Below are 15,946 nucleotides of genomic sequence, written 5' to 3'. Positions count from 1 at the left end.
CAGCTAGTCTGGAGGGCCCCTGATAGGCAAGGCTGCTTTACTGGACTTTACGATTTGCTGATTCACCTTGGAATCATGATAAACAGCGGTGATATTCATATCCTGTTTTGTAGAGATTTCTAGCGATCTTTTTAAAAAAAAAATGACATTATGAACTTAGTTCTCTGCATTCAGTGAATGCATGAAACCTGAACTTCCAATTTTATGATAATTGTAAACTCCCTGTCCTAACTGCCAGGAAACACGCTGAGACAAGGAACTGGTCTCTAATGTTTTATTGCTTGTACATAACAGGAATCCTAACAAACTGAAGAAGCGTGGGAAAAACCCAGCCATATAAACCCCAAAGGTTAAGGCAGTCCCGATCTGTGTCTCTTTGAATGGCTGACCAATTCCTCAGTACTACGCATGCGCTTAACAGTCTGGATGGGAGCCCCCTGCTCGCCATCCTTACTCATGACACTCCCTGTTCACTTATTCTTTATCCACTGGGCCTCTTTTTACCTTTTTGGCCACTATTTACTCCGGAAGGAATTCATAAATGAAGAATTATTATTATTATTATTAATCCATTCAATCGTGTCTGATTCTCAGTGACTGCCTGGACGAGTCCCTGCAGTTTTCTTGGCAGGTTTTTCAGAAGCGGTTTGCCATTGCCTCTTTTCTAGGGCTGAGAGAGAGTGGCTGGCCCAAGGCCACCCAGCTGGCTTTGTTTCCAAGGCAGGACTAGAACTCACAGTCTCCCAGTTTCTAACCACTACACCAAACTGGCATCATCATCATCATCATCATCATCATCATCATCATCATCATCATCATCATTATTTTAAAAGATTTTCCGATTCACACCATTCTTTTTGCTCTGAATGGGATTTTCTCCTGGGGGCCTTTGGCAGCCCCTTGTCGCTCTTGTGATGTCTCTTGAACTTTGCTGCCCTTCCTTCAGGACTACTTGCCGGCAGACATCCAAGTCCAGTTTGCGGCCAGCCGAGAGTTGATCAGGAACATCTACAACAGCTTTTACAAGCTCAGGGACCGGACCGAGCGAATTGCCTCGCGGGCAGTGGAGAACGCCTCGGACCTCCTCTTGTTCGGGAAGGAGCTAAGGTGAGCGGGCGTGGACTGAGCCACCTGCTCCCCAAACGTAAGTCTTGGGGCTGATTCACCACCAAAATCCATCTATGTATCTATCATCTATCATCTATCTATCTATCATCTGTCTATCTCATATATATATTTTGATGTATATTTCATATATATATATAATATATTTCATATATATATATAATATACACACACGAGAAGCAGTTATCTGGGGTCTGATCCAGAGGGATCCTTGGGGGATCGATCGGTTTTCCCGTCTTTTCCCAATGAAAATTTCTTCCATCTCCATCTTGCTGCTGCAGTCTCCCCCACTTCTCTATCAGGGGTGAACAACAGTGTAAGTGTGACGTTGTCTACAGGCTCTTGGAGCTTTTCCTGTTAGCCTGGGGGCCAGCCAGGCCTCCCATTCACCCTCAGGCCATTTACAAGAGGTAGCAACCCTTTCAAACATAGTCAGATAGGCTTCTCCCCTATCTTCTTCCTCTGTTAATTTAGGGATTTTGATGTCTTTGGGACCACTTGCCTTCTCTCTATGTCCAGGAGACCCTAAGAGGGGAATGTGCCCCTCTTGGACCCCTTTGAGTAGGACCCTAAGTCCTTCCCTCCTTGCCTCTCTCTCACTCTTTTTCCATTCCAACCTATCCTTCTTCTCTGTCTCCCTCCACAACAATTTTTTCCTTCTCCATCTCACGGCCGTAATCTTCCCCACCTCTCTATCCCGTTGCGTGGGCAGACAACGGTGTAAGTGTGACGTTGTCGTAACGAATGGTGACTTTAACCGCTCTGGGGGAAGACCTTTCCCCGCTTGGCTGCGGCCAGAGTCCGGCCCGTCTCAAGCATCCTCTTTGCCGAACGTTGCATCTGACGAAAAGATGAGGTGTTTAAATGTATTTTTTCCCCACACATTTCTGTCCTTGCTGATGAGAACTCTAGGTAGCAAACGGGGAGGTCTCCTTTTCTTTATTCCTACAACACCCCTGTGAGGTGGGCCAGCGAGCTGTAAGGTTTTGTGGCGCTTTGAACCGAGGTTTCAAAATGGAGGTCTTCCTTGGTTTTGGTCTACTGTGCCAGGTTGGCTGGATGCACGAACAAGGAGGGAGAATCTTTTGGTGCAAATGTGTGGCCAGTTCTTCACGGATCCCTCCCTCTCCCAACAGCGCTTTGGGCTCGGACACAACGCCGCTGCCTTCCTGGGCGGCCCTCAACAGCAGCGCCTGGGGCAACCTGAAGCAGGCGCTGAAGGGGCTCTCCGTGGAATTTGCCGTGCTGGCCGACAAAGCTGTGCAGCAAGTGAGCCGGGGGCGTGCAAGGGTTTCACGGGGGGGTGCAACCCCAGAGCGGGTGGGGCTGGGTGGCCCCCCCAAAGGGACTTCCTTGACCTTTCAGTGAAAATTGAAAAGAAATGCATGCAGGCTCTCCTCAGTTAGCGACTGCCTCATTTCGTGACCTTCTGCAGTGATGATGGGGACGCAGAGTCACTTGGCGACCAGTCCTCACATTGATGACCTTTGCAGGTCTGTAAAGCAAAGGAAAGCTGAAGAAAGGTTGTAAGTGCAGTTGTGGTTTCACTTGGCCACTTCGCTGAACGACTGAAATGTGGTCACTCAATGAGGACGACCTGTAAATCGGTGCCGCTAACAGGGCAACTTCCCAGGATGGAGTCCTGTCAATCAAATAATAATAATAATATTCATAAAAACACAGGTGGGCAGCTACTTCTAAAAGTTGCTCAGGGGCCTCTCTCGAGGTTTGATTTGCTGAGCAAGTTTGTATAGCCGCCCATCTCATGGAAGGCGACTCCGGGCTGCATACAAACATAATAAGGAAGAGAAGACCATAAAACACTCCCGCGTAAATAAAGAATGTTGCTGCTTATCAGCTCCTCTGCTACTTCCGTGTCCTTGAGCATCCCACGTTTTGATTCCGTGTGGTGGGGGGGCTGACCGCAAGTGCCAGGCTGTGAGGCCAGTGAGTTTCACCCGGAAGGAGGGCTGGGAGTGAGACTCTGCAGGAACCACCGCAGGGCCAGGGCCCTCCACCCCGCTCAACTGCAGCCGGAAAGCCCCCTCATTTACTAGCGAAGCGTTCCTGAGCGTCCGCCCGGTTCAAAACCGTCTTAGAGAAAGATGTCCATGAGAACAAACGTTTCGTGGCCATTCAGAGCCCTGCTCCTGACCTTTCTGTGTCATTCTGCCGTTTAGACAAACCTGCAGAGACCCATTTGCCCGCTGTACACCTTTTCCCCAGCCTACCTAGGTCTGGGATCCAAGACCTGCATCCTGCAACCCGGTTCCAATCCGATGATGCTTTAGGAAGCGTTCCTTGGATTTGTTGGTTGAACCTCAAGGCCAGATCTCCCAGTTCGGGGGAATCCCTGGCTTAACTGAAGGGTTCTGTTTGCCACTGTGACGTCAAAGAGAGCCCTAGTGACAGAGAGATGTGTAGCATCTGTGTATATTTATTTATTGATCAAATTTATACGGCCACCCATCTCAAAGGAAGTGACCCTGGGCGGCGTACAGCAATCAAATAAAATAACAAACATATAAAAGCAATCGTTAGAAAAATATAAAAGTCGTTATTAAAAATTAAAGTATGATTAAAAATTAAAATATACCTGTATGTATGTGTATACTGTATGAATATATGCATATTTATGTATGTGGAGACACACACCCATGTACAGTATACACACCCACATACATCCACACTCTCTTCAAGCTTCACTTTCCCTTGCACTATGGCCCCCTCCTTCCTCCCCCCTGCCTACCTTTGCTGTTTAACAATTCACCCGGAAATGTCCCAAGATTGGAGCCGGCCTCCAACGGGCAACTTATGAACAGCTTCCTTCCTGCCCTTGGGCTCTGGTGAACAGCTGCCTGCTTTCACAGTGTCCTCTTTCATCCCCTGGCCCTTCTGCTTTCTAGGGTAAACAGGAAGAGAATGATGTGGTGGAGAAGCTGAACCTTTTCCTGGACTTGCTCCAGTCTTATAAAGTGAGTCCTGCGTCGGATCGGCCAGTTGGGGAGTGAGTCGCTGGGACGCAGCTGGGTGTCTTGGGAAAGCGCGAGTGTCCGAAACAGGGAGAGTCAAGGAATTAGTCGGGAGGCCAAAGAAATGGCAGAAGAGAGGAACCTTTTCTGGGGAGCTGGGATGCTGCTGGGGGTTAGACGATTATTTTATTTTATTTTATTTATTTTATTTTAAAATTTGTACAGAGGTAGTCCTTGACTTATGACCATTTGTTTAACGATGGTTCAAAGTTACAACGGCCTCGGAAAAAGTGCTTTACGACCTCTACTGGCACTTATGACTGTCGTACCACAGCTGTGGTCACGTGATTGCAATTTGGGCACTTGGCAACCAGCCTGCATTTACAACTGGTTGCAGCATCCTGCAGTCACGTGATTGTGATTCGTGACCTTATGGCAAAAAAGTCCATTGGGGAAGCTGGATTCGCTTAACAACCATCACAAAAATGGTCATAAAATCAGGTCTGGTCAGGTGGTGAGTCGACTTACGACTGCAATGACTTACGACGGAAATTCTTCCCATTCCAATTGTGGTCGTAAGTCGAGGACTACCTGTACTGCCTGACTCCCAGGGACTCTGAGCAGTTACAGGTAAAAAACAAACAAAGCAATAAAGCAATACAAAGGTAAAAACAAGGAACAAAAGGTAGCAATCAGAAGAAGTACTTGGGAAAGAGACATTTCAAAACCCTGCTGTGATTCTTTGTCCCAATAAGCTGCATGATGGGAGCTGAAGAAATTACACCTGTTGCCTGACGCTTGTCTTTGGGACAGGTTAATATTACCCCAGAAAGCTAAAACCCAGTTTTTTCTCAGCTCAGTCTGGCTTCTGGCTTTCAAGGTTTTGTTAGCCTTCTCTGACTGTCAACTCCTTCTCAGCAGCTTTGTGGGCTGGGCCCTGGCTTCTAGGAGAAATGCTGAGATGCCCAAAATGGCTAAATTCTCTGCCTGTGAAGGAAACATCACCAGCATCCGACATCTTGTTGGTTTACTTTACAAACTTTAATTGGACATCAGAGAACTTCCAGGTTGGGGGTGGGGAGCCTGGAACCCAGATTATATCTCCAGGGCAAGGGGGCAGGACAGGAGACCATTCTCCACCCTCCGTAAACCCTCTCTGAAATCTGGAGAAGACAGTCAGCTGCTTACCAGATCTTTAGGACTGCAACTCCCATGAGCCCCAGCCAGTCTCGCAAGGGATCGTGGGAGTGGCAGAAGGCTGTGTATATGTTCTTAGACTGGATGTTGCATTGATGTGAAAGGCTTGATCGGAGACGTGGTGGCGGCCCATCTTGGCTGAGAAACGGGGGTTGGATGACGTGCCCTCCTGGTATTATAGCTAGAGAGGAGGTTTTGTCCTGGGGTGCGCCCGTCTGAGATTTGGGCAACGGTGAGACCAGAACTAAAGGTAGCCACCCTGGTTGCATGGCTGCTGTGCTGTCCTGCCTTCCCCAACCCGGTGCCCTTCAGAACGGCTGGGATACGCCACACAGCTGGTGGCTTTGGCCAGAGGCTTCCGTAATCCTAGCAGGAGGACCAAGCTGTGAAACAGCCCCCTTGTTTATGGGTCCCATCCCCACCCCGCTCTTCTGCCTGCCTTGCAGGATCTGTGCGAGAGGCACGAGAAGGGTGTTTTGCACAAGCACCAGAGAGCTTTGCACAAATACAGCATGATGAAGAAGCAGATGGTGAGTGCCACGGCGCAGAACAAGCAGCCAGAGTCGGTCGAGCAGCTGGAATCCCGAATTGTGGAGGTACGGTCCCTTGGCTCTTCGGAAGCCCAGGCCGGCCACAGAGAAGAAAAGTCACAGATAAATGTTTCGGCTTCCCGACGACTATAGGCGGTTTTTTTTTTTTTGGTGAAAACAGAACAGAAACCTGTGACGTGTCTAGTTCCCTTGGCGATAAGAAACGGCTAGTGAAGTTTGTGGAGCTGAAAGAACCTTGGAGAGTTTTCTGAGGCATCTGGGATTGGGGAACAATATGGGGCTGAGGGCTGCGGGGTGGGATCTTGCATTTCATAACCCAATAGCATGCCCCTTGGCTGGAGAGAATAGCTAGTGCTGTCCCTCCAGAGGCTCAGGTCTAATCTTCCCTTCCCTTCCTTCCTTCCTTCCTTCCTTCCTTCCTTCCTTCCTTCCTTCCTTCCTTCCTTCCTTCCTTCCTCCTCCCTCCCTCCCTCCTGCCTTCCTGCCTTCCTGCCTTCCTGCCTTCCTCCCTCCCTCCTTCCTCCCTCAGCAAGAGAACGCAATCCTAACGATGGAGCTGCGCAATTACTTCTCCCTGTACTGCCTTCATCAAGAGACGCAGCTCGTTCACATTTACCTCCCGCTCACCTCTCACATCTTGGGAGCGTTTGTCAACTCGCAGATCCAAGGCCACAAAGAGGTGAGTGCCTTTGAGGCAGGGGGTTCCAGCCTCCAGGAGGTCTGGCAGCCTCTTGCGTTCCTCTAGCTGGTGCTTCCTGAGCAGCCAAGGGCCCCCAGGTGTGGGAGGACGGCTTCTGTTTAGCTTTCCTTGCAATTCTAGAAGGGGAAGTGCAGCCTTTTCCGAGGGCCCTTGTGTGAATCCTCTTCCTGCCTGAAGGGTATCCATGAGACAAAATTGCGGTGAGGGCCTTTCAGGGGTTGGCCTTCTGTCGAATATGCCATCCCAGCCATCCTCCCGCTTTGCTTTTTGGCTCATTAAGTAGTCACTGAACCTTTTGGGAAGGGCTTCCGTCTTCTGCAAAGTCTGTCTCTTTTGTGATTTTTGCAAGCCATGGGGTTAATCCTCCTTGTGACACAGTTGGCATCGTTTTGACAAACTCACGCAACTCAGTGTCAAAGAAAAAAGGGTGAGATTACCGTGTCTGCATTTGTCTTCCACTGTGTACCTTGGTTTTTTGGGTGTGTGTGTGTGTGTGTGTGTGTCCAGCTAGTAAAGTAGACATACCCCATCATCATTCATGGTTGAGTCACTTCGCAAACCATGCATTCACGTACTTTTAATGTAACCCTGCTGAATCTGTTCTTTGTGTATCATGCTTTTCTCAGGAAAGTCACAACCGAGACTTGGGTGATGGTGATGGTGAAGAAATACAGTATTGGACTGAAACTGGGGAGACCCATGTCTTGAGTCCCTGATTTTCCGAGGGTTGTGAAATATAAACCTCGGCATAAACCTCCCTAGTTGAATTTGGGCCAGTTGCTTTCTCTCCCCCCTCACTAGATTGCTCTTGAGGCTAGCATGAAGCTAGCATGACAACTTCTTCAGGTTGTTTGAAGAAAGACAAGATACGAACTTAAGAACTCAAATCTATCTTTGGGGCTTCTGTTGGAGGGTTTTAATATTTGCCAAATCTTGCCTTTGTGGCGGCCCTTGGAGAACCTTTCAGGAGTCACCTGACAGGTTCTGCCTCTCTCCTTCCCTCTTGCAGATGAGCAAAGTCTGGAACGAACTGAAACCCAAGTTGAGCTGCCTCTTTGCGGGATCCAGCAATGTGTTGACGTTGCCATCTTCTGCCCAAGAGGACAATTTTCTTCCCAGTTAATGCTTTGGGATTCAGTTGCTTGAGGGAAGGGATGTCCTTGCCACTTACTGCTCCTATCCAGGTATTAACAATATTCTCCTTCTGGCAAGTCCTTGTTTGCCTTCGGGGGACTGATTTGAGGGATTCCTTGATTTAGGGGAGGCCTGGAAATGTGACTCTACAAAGACTCTCTTGTGTTTATAATTTTCGATTTCCCTTGTGAAGGCTCACAGCAGATTTGATGATGGTGCGGTCTGTCGAAAATGACAGATGAGTTTGTGTGACCCGCCCCTCTCCAGGAATAAAATGAATAATTTAATTGGGGCTAGGGTTGGGCAAGAAATATATGTACCATCTATTAAAGGGCGGGCAACTTCCGGAATCAGCATTCCCAGCCAAGTGGCCATCTTGAGCTTTTCTCTTACCACCCAGCCAACCTTCTTCTGCTCTGAAAAGCCAGACATTTACAGGAAATGAACAGAAATGTAACTGACACTTAGGCTTCTATGGACACTGTAGAAGGGTGGCTATGCTCCTACATGCCCCGTGAGAAATTGCCAGCTGACTTACAGATGGGCAGACCCACGAATTGAGCCATCTCTCAAAACACACTTCCCACCTGCCTCCGTTTAAGTCTCTTAAATGTCTTTATGCTTCTTGGAACTAGTTTGAAATACAGACAGACAGATAAACCGCCCCCCAAATAGTGGTTTCAGAATGGCAGGATTAGGAATTTATCTGTAGAACTTCTGGCTCCTGTTTCTAGTCTGGCTTGTCTGGAAGAGGCAAGAGGTTTTTCTTCTTCTTCTTGCCTTCTAGTTAAGCTGGAAGCCAAAGTTGTACATCTTTTCCAGATGAAGGGGGAATTAATTCAGACTGGCAGAAGGAGGGCATGAGTGCCCAGCTCTGCCATTGGGACCTAGACTTTTTTAGGACCAATCTGTTGCTCAACCTGGCCTTGTAGCTTTTGCCTTGCACCTTTGTCACAAGCATCATTTTAAGCCTGCTGCTTATGACAAAGCAGGCTCCACGCAGTTCAGAACCTCAGGCATCCACGTTTCTGCTTGCCATTTGCAGGAAAAAACCTGACTTGCTTTTCCTTTTATATACGAACACAGGATATTTTGGAAAAAAACCTTTACGCTGGAGATTAAAACTATTACTCTTTCGTACTTCTTCAGTTAGCAAGTCTTTTTTAACGAACAATTCAGATAAGCTAATGGTTGTGACCCAGGGAAGGCAGGTCTGTGCCCTTTTGCACAAAAAACGAAACACAACCCCACTGCTTTTGGAAAACAGTCATGTGAGAAGACCGTCTTGGCTCAGCCAAGCAGGCCTTTGGCAAATGGTGAGCGATAGCTCTGCTGTCTGCCGGTGCATACCCCAGGCACGTTTGCCACGCTGTTGCACATACCGGAAAGAGGGTGTGGAAAAGTGTGAGAAAGGGAGTTGTGCTCCAGTCGTGTGTGTGGGAAAACGGCTAACAATTGCCTCTGCAAACAGCTCTCGTAAATGACAGCTGTGGCTTCTGTCAAGTGCAGGACTTAGAAGGGGCAGTCTAATAGCTAAGAATGCACATGGCACTCTGTGTATTGAAGCATGGGGCTGATGCTGCCAAAGGCCCTTCCCCCCAGTTGGTACTTTGTGCTTAACGCATGCAGATTTTTGCACACATTAATGGTGCCTTTCTTCCTAGTTAGAGCACTCAGACAGTGCAGATGGTGGATATCGCTGTCCACAAAGGGAAACCTAAATCTCCCTGGGTCTTCTCACGCCATGATTTCATTTTACCAACACGATTGTGTGCATGTCTTATAGAATCCAGGGCCTCCTGTTCCCGTAGTTTAGAAGCCGGAGACTGGTTCACACAACATGTTAAGCCATTATATAGTTTGCTTGTTTGTGCCTTAATGCATGGTGTGTAGCCAGCCATCACAGCTTGTGAGCCACGTGAATCTAGCCAAACGTAATTTATTCAATGAGCCATTGCTTAAGCAAATCACAGGGTCAGGTGACCCACTCTGCCTACGGATCTGCCTCTGAGCTGATTTTTCTAAAATGAACTTTGGAAATCTTAGATAATATGGGGAACGATTTAGCAGACTTCTTTAAAAAGATGCCACATGGCTATTATTTAACAGATCAAACTCAAATTGCTAATGTTGCCATCCAGACCTAGTATACGGGAGCTCATTTCAACAGGGGTAGATATGCTGGCTTACAGACATGGTACCGTATGTGGCATTTGGCCAGCTTTCAAAGACACGTTCGTGTTCAGCGTTTGCAGAACCCAATTCTTCTAATATACAGGTAGTCCTCACGTAATGACCATTCGCTTAGTGATGGTTCAGACTTACAACAGTGCTGAAAAAAACAGCTTACAACCTGTGCTCACACTTAAAACCGTCACAGTGTCCCCGTGGTCACAATTTGGGAGCTTAGCAACCAGTTCGCATTTATGACTATCGCAGCATCCCGTGGTCACACGATCACCATTTTTGGCCTTCCTGGCCAGCTTCTGGCAAGCAAAATCAATGAGGAACTGTGGTTTTGCTTAATGACTGCAGTGATTCACTTAATGACTGCCACAAAAAAGGTCATAAAATCGGATCAGTTTCGCTTAATGCCAGTTTGCTTAGCAACTGAAATTCCGGTCTCAATTGTGGTCATTAAGCGAGGACTATCTGTACCTACATTCCTTTTGAATTCAGCTGAAGGAATTCAAACCTAGGAGTATAAGAGGTGTAGCACTGTACAGTACTCTGTAGTTTACATTGTACCATCCCTGGGGCACATTCCTTACCCTGTCCATAAATGTTCCTCAGCATGCCTATCAAGTAAAGCTTGGCTGAACTTGGTGACTATGTATCGTGCCTTCTTCCAAAATGGTGTTTTTGTTTTTTTTGACCTCCCACTCTAGATAATCAGAATAAGCTAACCAGAATAAGCCCTGTTCAGCTTCTGAGTCTTGGTAAGGTTGGCCAGGGACAACCAGCCGCTGAGGTCATATAGGAGGACAAATTGTTGCCTAGTTAAATGAAAGGACAGCTGTGAAAGAGCTTGTCCTGCTGAATTAAAAAAAATCCAACCTCTATGAGGGAAACCGCCTCTTCTCTGTAAGGAGTCATGTAGATGATTCTTTTTTAGGAAGCTCTATCTAAAATGGACCGTTTGGACCATCATGTAGGCAGACCATGTTTTAGCAAGATGGTTAGGGCTTAATCGCAAAAGAAGTCATCTGAATGGGCTACATAATGCAATGGTCTTTTTATGCTTTTCAAGCATTTTTGCTTAACCAAAAACGGGTGGAGGGCAGGTGGGCTTCCTCCCACTCCCTGGCATTTAATTGGGAATTTGTAAAAGAGCATCTGCTTTGCAAAAAAAAAAAAAAAAGTATTGTTTTAAATGAAGCACTTTATTAAACTGCAGGAATCGGAGAATGCCTTATTTACAGTTGGTGGACTTCAAAAAGTGTTTACAGATTCTGACCTCCCCCCTCCATCCTGCAAAAAGTTGCAAAAATATGTATTTGTAAGAGATACGTAAAAGTTGCATAAAGAGGTTGAAAGTGTATTTCAGTGCTGAACATATTTATCTGAATGTGTGCGATCAAGGTATTTTTCTTCATATTTAGGATATCCCCTCCTTTCTTCTTCTACTTTGACAATATTTTCCATAATAGTTAGTATTCTTTGGTGGTGGAACGCATTCTGTACACGAACAAGTAGTTTTGAGGGTTTTTTCCCCTAGAAAACTCAACCAAGAATGAGCTGGAGGGGCTGTTTGGCTATAGAGCCGATGGTGGTTCCTGGCCTGCCAACATGGCCTCTTACGTCCCAGCCAGAAAACCTTGAGGGCGTTCTCATGCCTCCTCTTGCATCTTCTCGGCCTCTTTCAGGGTATATTCTAAGATGGTCTTCTGCCCCTGAAACTTAAAATAGCCCAGGAAAAATTTCTTGTGGAGTAAAAAGGGAAACCAATAAATATCATCTGGCCACATGTCCTTGAAAGGTATCCGGTCCACTTCAAACCACTGAGGGCGCATTTCTGCAGTGGGGGAGAAATAGTTTAGGCTCAAACTGACCACTCTTTCCCCAGAATTGCCTCAGCTTCCCCCCACCGGACACTGGTCTTTTTTTTAGATTTTTTTTATCCCACCTTTATTATTTTTATAAATAACTCAAGGTGGGGAACATACCTAATACTCCTCCCTCCTCCTCCTTTCCCCACAACAACAACCCTGTGAGGTGGGTTGGGCTGAGAGAGAGGGACTGGCCCAAAGTCACCCAGCTGGCTAGCAATAGCCAGTTAGTACTACTAGTGAAGGCATAGACAGACAGACAGACAGGCAGACATAAAATTCCCTTCTCACCCCTATGGGTGGTATGCGCCTTCCTCAACCTGGGGTCCTCTACCAGAGGCCTGGGAATTTGAAGGTTCTGTGCAAGATCTCAGCTGTTCCTAGCTCTGCACTCTTCTGGACAGGGAACTCTGATGTTGCTCCTGGGATCTGTTGGAGCCACTGGTGTGTGTGTGTGTGTGTGTGTATAATTGCTAGCTACATGGCATGATGCAGACAACTCGAATGAACGCTCTGGGTGTCTTCACTTGAATCAACTCAAGAGCATTACATACTCTCTAGTATCTTGTTTAAAAAAAACACATCATTATATCCCCTAAAAATATACCTTCTCCTAAAAATACACCATCTCCTGGTTTCTAGCCTGGTGCCTTCACCACTAGCCCAAACTGGCTCTTTTGCACATGGTTTCCAAGTACGTGTTCCACCAGAGATGAAAATGAGGCAACAAAAAATGTGTGTGTACGCCCCCAAGGAAATAACATGCCTCAGACCCTTTTTCACTCAGCCTCGCCTGGCTTCTAGGCCCGTTCATGCTAATTCGTAAGGTGATTTTCTTGAGTCCGGCTTAGTAGGGGGTGTGAACCTAGATTATTGTGGCTTAGTCCGTAATGAGAAGAGGGCAAGTGTTGAAATCAATGAGGGATTGAGGGATGAATCCCCATCCGGTAAAAAAAAGTCTGCATTTGGTCCGGCATGTTTTGGAAAATGGATTCCTTTCTCAGGAGCACTTCTGGAATATCCGTGAATTAATCGACTGGTGTGCTCTGGAAACTGGACTGCCACACCTCTTAAGATCCTAGTTGGGATGGGCGGGGAAAGTGCTTACCAAGCATAAGAAAGTAATTTAGGGGAAAAAAATTGAAAAAGAAAAGGTTAATGTTTAATTCAGGGATGTCCACAGGGTGGGATCAAAAAAGTCAAGGTGGTGTGATTGAAGCTCTCCCTGTCTGATGTGCACACACACACAAAACAGAACCCACAATGGCAGCTTTGATTACACTCTCATGGCTGCCGTCTTTTCTGACCACACCCTGCAGAGTTCCCTAACTCGGCTGTCACTCCCACCCACTTTCCTACCATCGCTTTCGGTGGGGTCTCCGTGAAAACTGTCAGCACGGAAGATATGGACTTCCATCAGCTCGGGATTGCCTACAAACTCAAATGTAATCTGGCCCATCTTCTGTAAGGTGTCCACTGTCAATCCACTCTCTTCCAGAAGCTCCCTGAAAATAAAAAAAACAAGAGGATTTGCAAACCTGGAGTTGTAGGTTCGCAGGTTCCCTTTCACACTAGGGCATTTCCATCCACATGGTACTAGCTCTGCATCCTTGCATTTTAAACTCTTTCCTTTGTACAGCAAGTCCCCGGTTTAAGAACGAGTTCCGTTCCTAAGTCTGTTCTTAAGTCGAATTTGTACATAAGTCAGAACAGTTATTTAGCAGCAGTTAGTCAAATGTTTGTCTTAGTATACAGCATATATTTTACTTTTCTATGCATATACACACACTTCCAAATACACTAAAACATCTTAAACACAACAATACACAAAGGAGTATTGTGTATTTAACCAAAAACTCGAATTTTAAATATAATTGTCTTTGGGGCAATCTGTTATTTATTAAATTATTTATTTATTAAACAGATTTATAAGGCCACCCAACTCACACACTGAGACTCCGGGCGGCTTACAGAATTAAAAACCATAAAAACACAATAGACGCTTAACTAGGAGTCGCCCGTAAACCAGGACGTTCTTAAACCAGGGACCTGCTGTAAAATGACAAGAGCAGCCGGTAATTTCGAAGATGATCTTTGGGTCTTCCAGGTGGAAGCAGACTTTTAAAACTTCGGAAGCCTGTGTAGCTGCCGCTCTTAATGAGACTTTTTTTTCACATGAGTAATGCTGGGTGCTCTGGGTGGTTACTCCTTATTAAGGTGAATGGGGAATTTGGGTAGGACCCCAGGCTCTCTGGCACGATTCCAACATGGCAGCGCTGTCCCCGTGGTTTAATGTTTTGGCTAACTTTAGAAACACGTGCCAGCAGCCTCTGAAAACGAAGGCACTTTTTCAGCAACGGATTGAAAGCTTAGGGTTGTAAAGGATAATGAGACACCTGAGGAATATGCCCAGAATGATTCAGCGGGGTAGTTTGAAACACTTGTGACAGATGAGCAGTTCACCCATTTTTGCACCCATCCTGCAAAACAGAAGGAAGAAAATAAATTGTAAGGCTGAATATAACAGCTTTGCTGGACCAGTCCAACAGCTCAGCTCCTCCAGCAATCTGGGTCACAGAATAGTACATTTTGAAAGCTCCCAAGCATTGACAACAAGTCAACTGCCTTTTTGGACTGTGGCCCTTCAGCAAGTGGCATTGGAGATTCAGCCATCAACCCCAGTCTAGGGATAGCCCTTTGCTTCCTGAATCCCCCTTCTAAAGCATCTAACTGGGTGGCCAATCACATCCTCAAGCAGCAAATACCGTAACTTAAGCAAATCCCAAATTTAGATGGAAACGGACCGTAAATTCAAGCAGTCTTTTAATAATCCTAAAGTGTAGGCCCTCGTCTGCTTGTTCGTTGGTGAAATGACTCCCGGGTGATGAAATACAGTGAATCAGCACACATTCGTGGCCTCCCAGGACATTCCCTGAAGTCATTTCACCAACTTTTAATCTCACAGAGTGAAGCATCTAGGTGAGTTCCTCTGTTCAGCTGACGATTGAGCTAAAGCCAGATGAAAACAAACAACACCCTCAATGCAGTATGAATCATCCCAACTCTGTTTGACCCGCATGCCAGAAGGAGAGCAAGTCACCAGGGCTGTGCTGCTGTGATTCCAAAACTGCAACCTCAAAATGAAGAGCAGAACTGGAGAAGCCCAGCTGTATATGCACTAGGTCAGCCTTTCTCAACTTTTTCACCTTGGAGGAACCCTTGAAATATTTTTCAGGCTCGGGGAAGGAACCCCTGCACATTCAGTCTCAAATAGAGGCCAGACGTTACCAAATTATTATATCTGTTTCATGGGTAGGCCTGTATACATGCACGAGCAATGTTCTTAAACTAAAAATAAAGAATGAAACTTGCCTCTTTAATGTGAAATTGCCCCAAGTTGAAATAACTTTTTAAATAAATTGTGATCTCCCAGGGAACCCCTCGTGACCTCTCGCAAAACTCTAGGGTGCCACAGAACCCTAATTGAGAAACCCTGGACTAGGTTGTCACCCTCACCTTTTAGCAGCCTGCTCGATTGTTTCCCCCAGCTGCACCTTCCCTCCAAAGCCGTTCCAGAGGCCAGCCCCAAAGCCACGCTTCTTCATACCCAGCAGGACTCGCTGCGGCTGCATCACCAGCACCAACGTGTACAGCTTAGTCGTCAGCATGCTGCACCCTGGGTCAAGCAGGAGGGGGGGAAAAGCATCAACGGTCAAATCTGCAGAAATCCTACACGAAGCTCGGCAGAATGCAAGAGAGGGCAAGGTTGTTGCAAGTGGGTCAGATACATCTCCCAAGCCTTGGAAAAAAGGCAAACAGCTGGAGCGCCTCTGATTGCTCCAATATGCTCTATTTCACCCAACTCTAACCTGGTGCCTCTAGGCATGCTGGCTTAGAGCTACCAAGGAGGCTCCATGGAAGGTTTTTCCGCCCCCCCCATTTTAAACTCGAGCCATGCATTGCCCCTAATGAGGAAAAAGACGCAAAGCGCAACTGCTATGCAAAAACCCTGCAGCGAAGCTAGCAAAAACCTGAATTCTCCCCCCCCCCGCCTTCTTCCCCTTCCTTATGCATAGACTCCTACCAAAGGAAATCCTTCTAAGAAAATAGGAGGAGGAAGAGGAGAAGGAGAGAGTCCCCGGCCCCGCACACAGGCGACCCTCCCCAAGGTGCTCCTTGCAAAGGGGAGAGGGACCGAGCGCGGCTCAGGCGCAAAAG

At 46.9% G+C, this 15,946-nt stretch overlaps 2 protein-coding genes across 4 annotated transcripts in view; one reads left to right on the top strand and one right to left on the bottom strand.

Annotated features, from left to right (window-relative positions):
• The window catches only part of SNX8 (sorting nexin 8), a 24,412-nt gene extending 13,325 nt beyond the window's left edge, over positions 1 to 11,087 (top strand). For all 3 annotated transcript variants that reach the window (XM_063315225.1, XM_063315226.1, XM_063315224.1), the window contains 6 exons: positions 947 to 1,107; positions 2,262 to 2,394; positions 4,032 to 4,100; positions 5,741 to 5,890; positions 6,375 to 6,524; positions 7,555 to 11,087. In XM_063315225.1, coding sequence (XP_063171295.1) covers positions 947 to 1,107; positions 2,262 to 2,394; positions 4,032 to 4,100; positions 5,741 to 5,890; positions 6,375 to 6,524; positions 7,555 to 7,668 — 777 coding nt within the window. In that variant the 3' untranslated portion in view covers positions 7,669 to 11,087. The remainder of the gene's footprint in view (positions 1 to 946; positions 1,108 to 2,261; positions 2,395 to 4,031; positions 4,101 to 5,740; positions 5,891 to 6,374; positions 6,525 to 7,554) is intronic.
• NUDT1 (nudix hydrolase 1) lies at positions 11,047 to 15,946 on the bottom strand. The gene is made up of 4 exons (XM_063315227.1): positions 15,813 to 15,946; positions 15,245 to 15,404; positions 13,088 to 13,233; positions 11,047 to 11,694 (listed from the first exon to the last, which is right to left on the bottom strand). Exons 2-4 carry the CDS (start codon positions 15,394 to 15,396, stop codon positions 11,510 to 11,512), a joined length of 483 nt encoding a protein of 160 aa, XP_063171297.1. The 5' UTR covers positions 15,397 to 15,404; positions 15,813 to 15,946; the 3' UTR covers positions 11,047 to 11,509.

The sequence above is a fragment of the Candoia aspera genome, chromosome 14, assembly GCF_035149785.1.
Source record: "Candoia aspera isolate rCanAsp1 chromosome 14, rCanAsp1.hap2, whole genome shotgun sequence".
NCBI classification, from domain to species: Eukaryota; Metazoa; Chordata; class Lepidosauria; order Squamata; family Boidae; genus Candoia; species Candoia aspera.
This window is presented reverse-complemented; position numbering and strand designations above follow the sequence as displayed.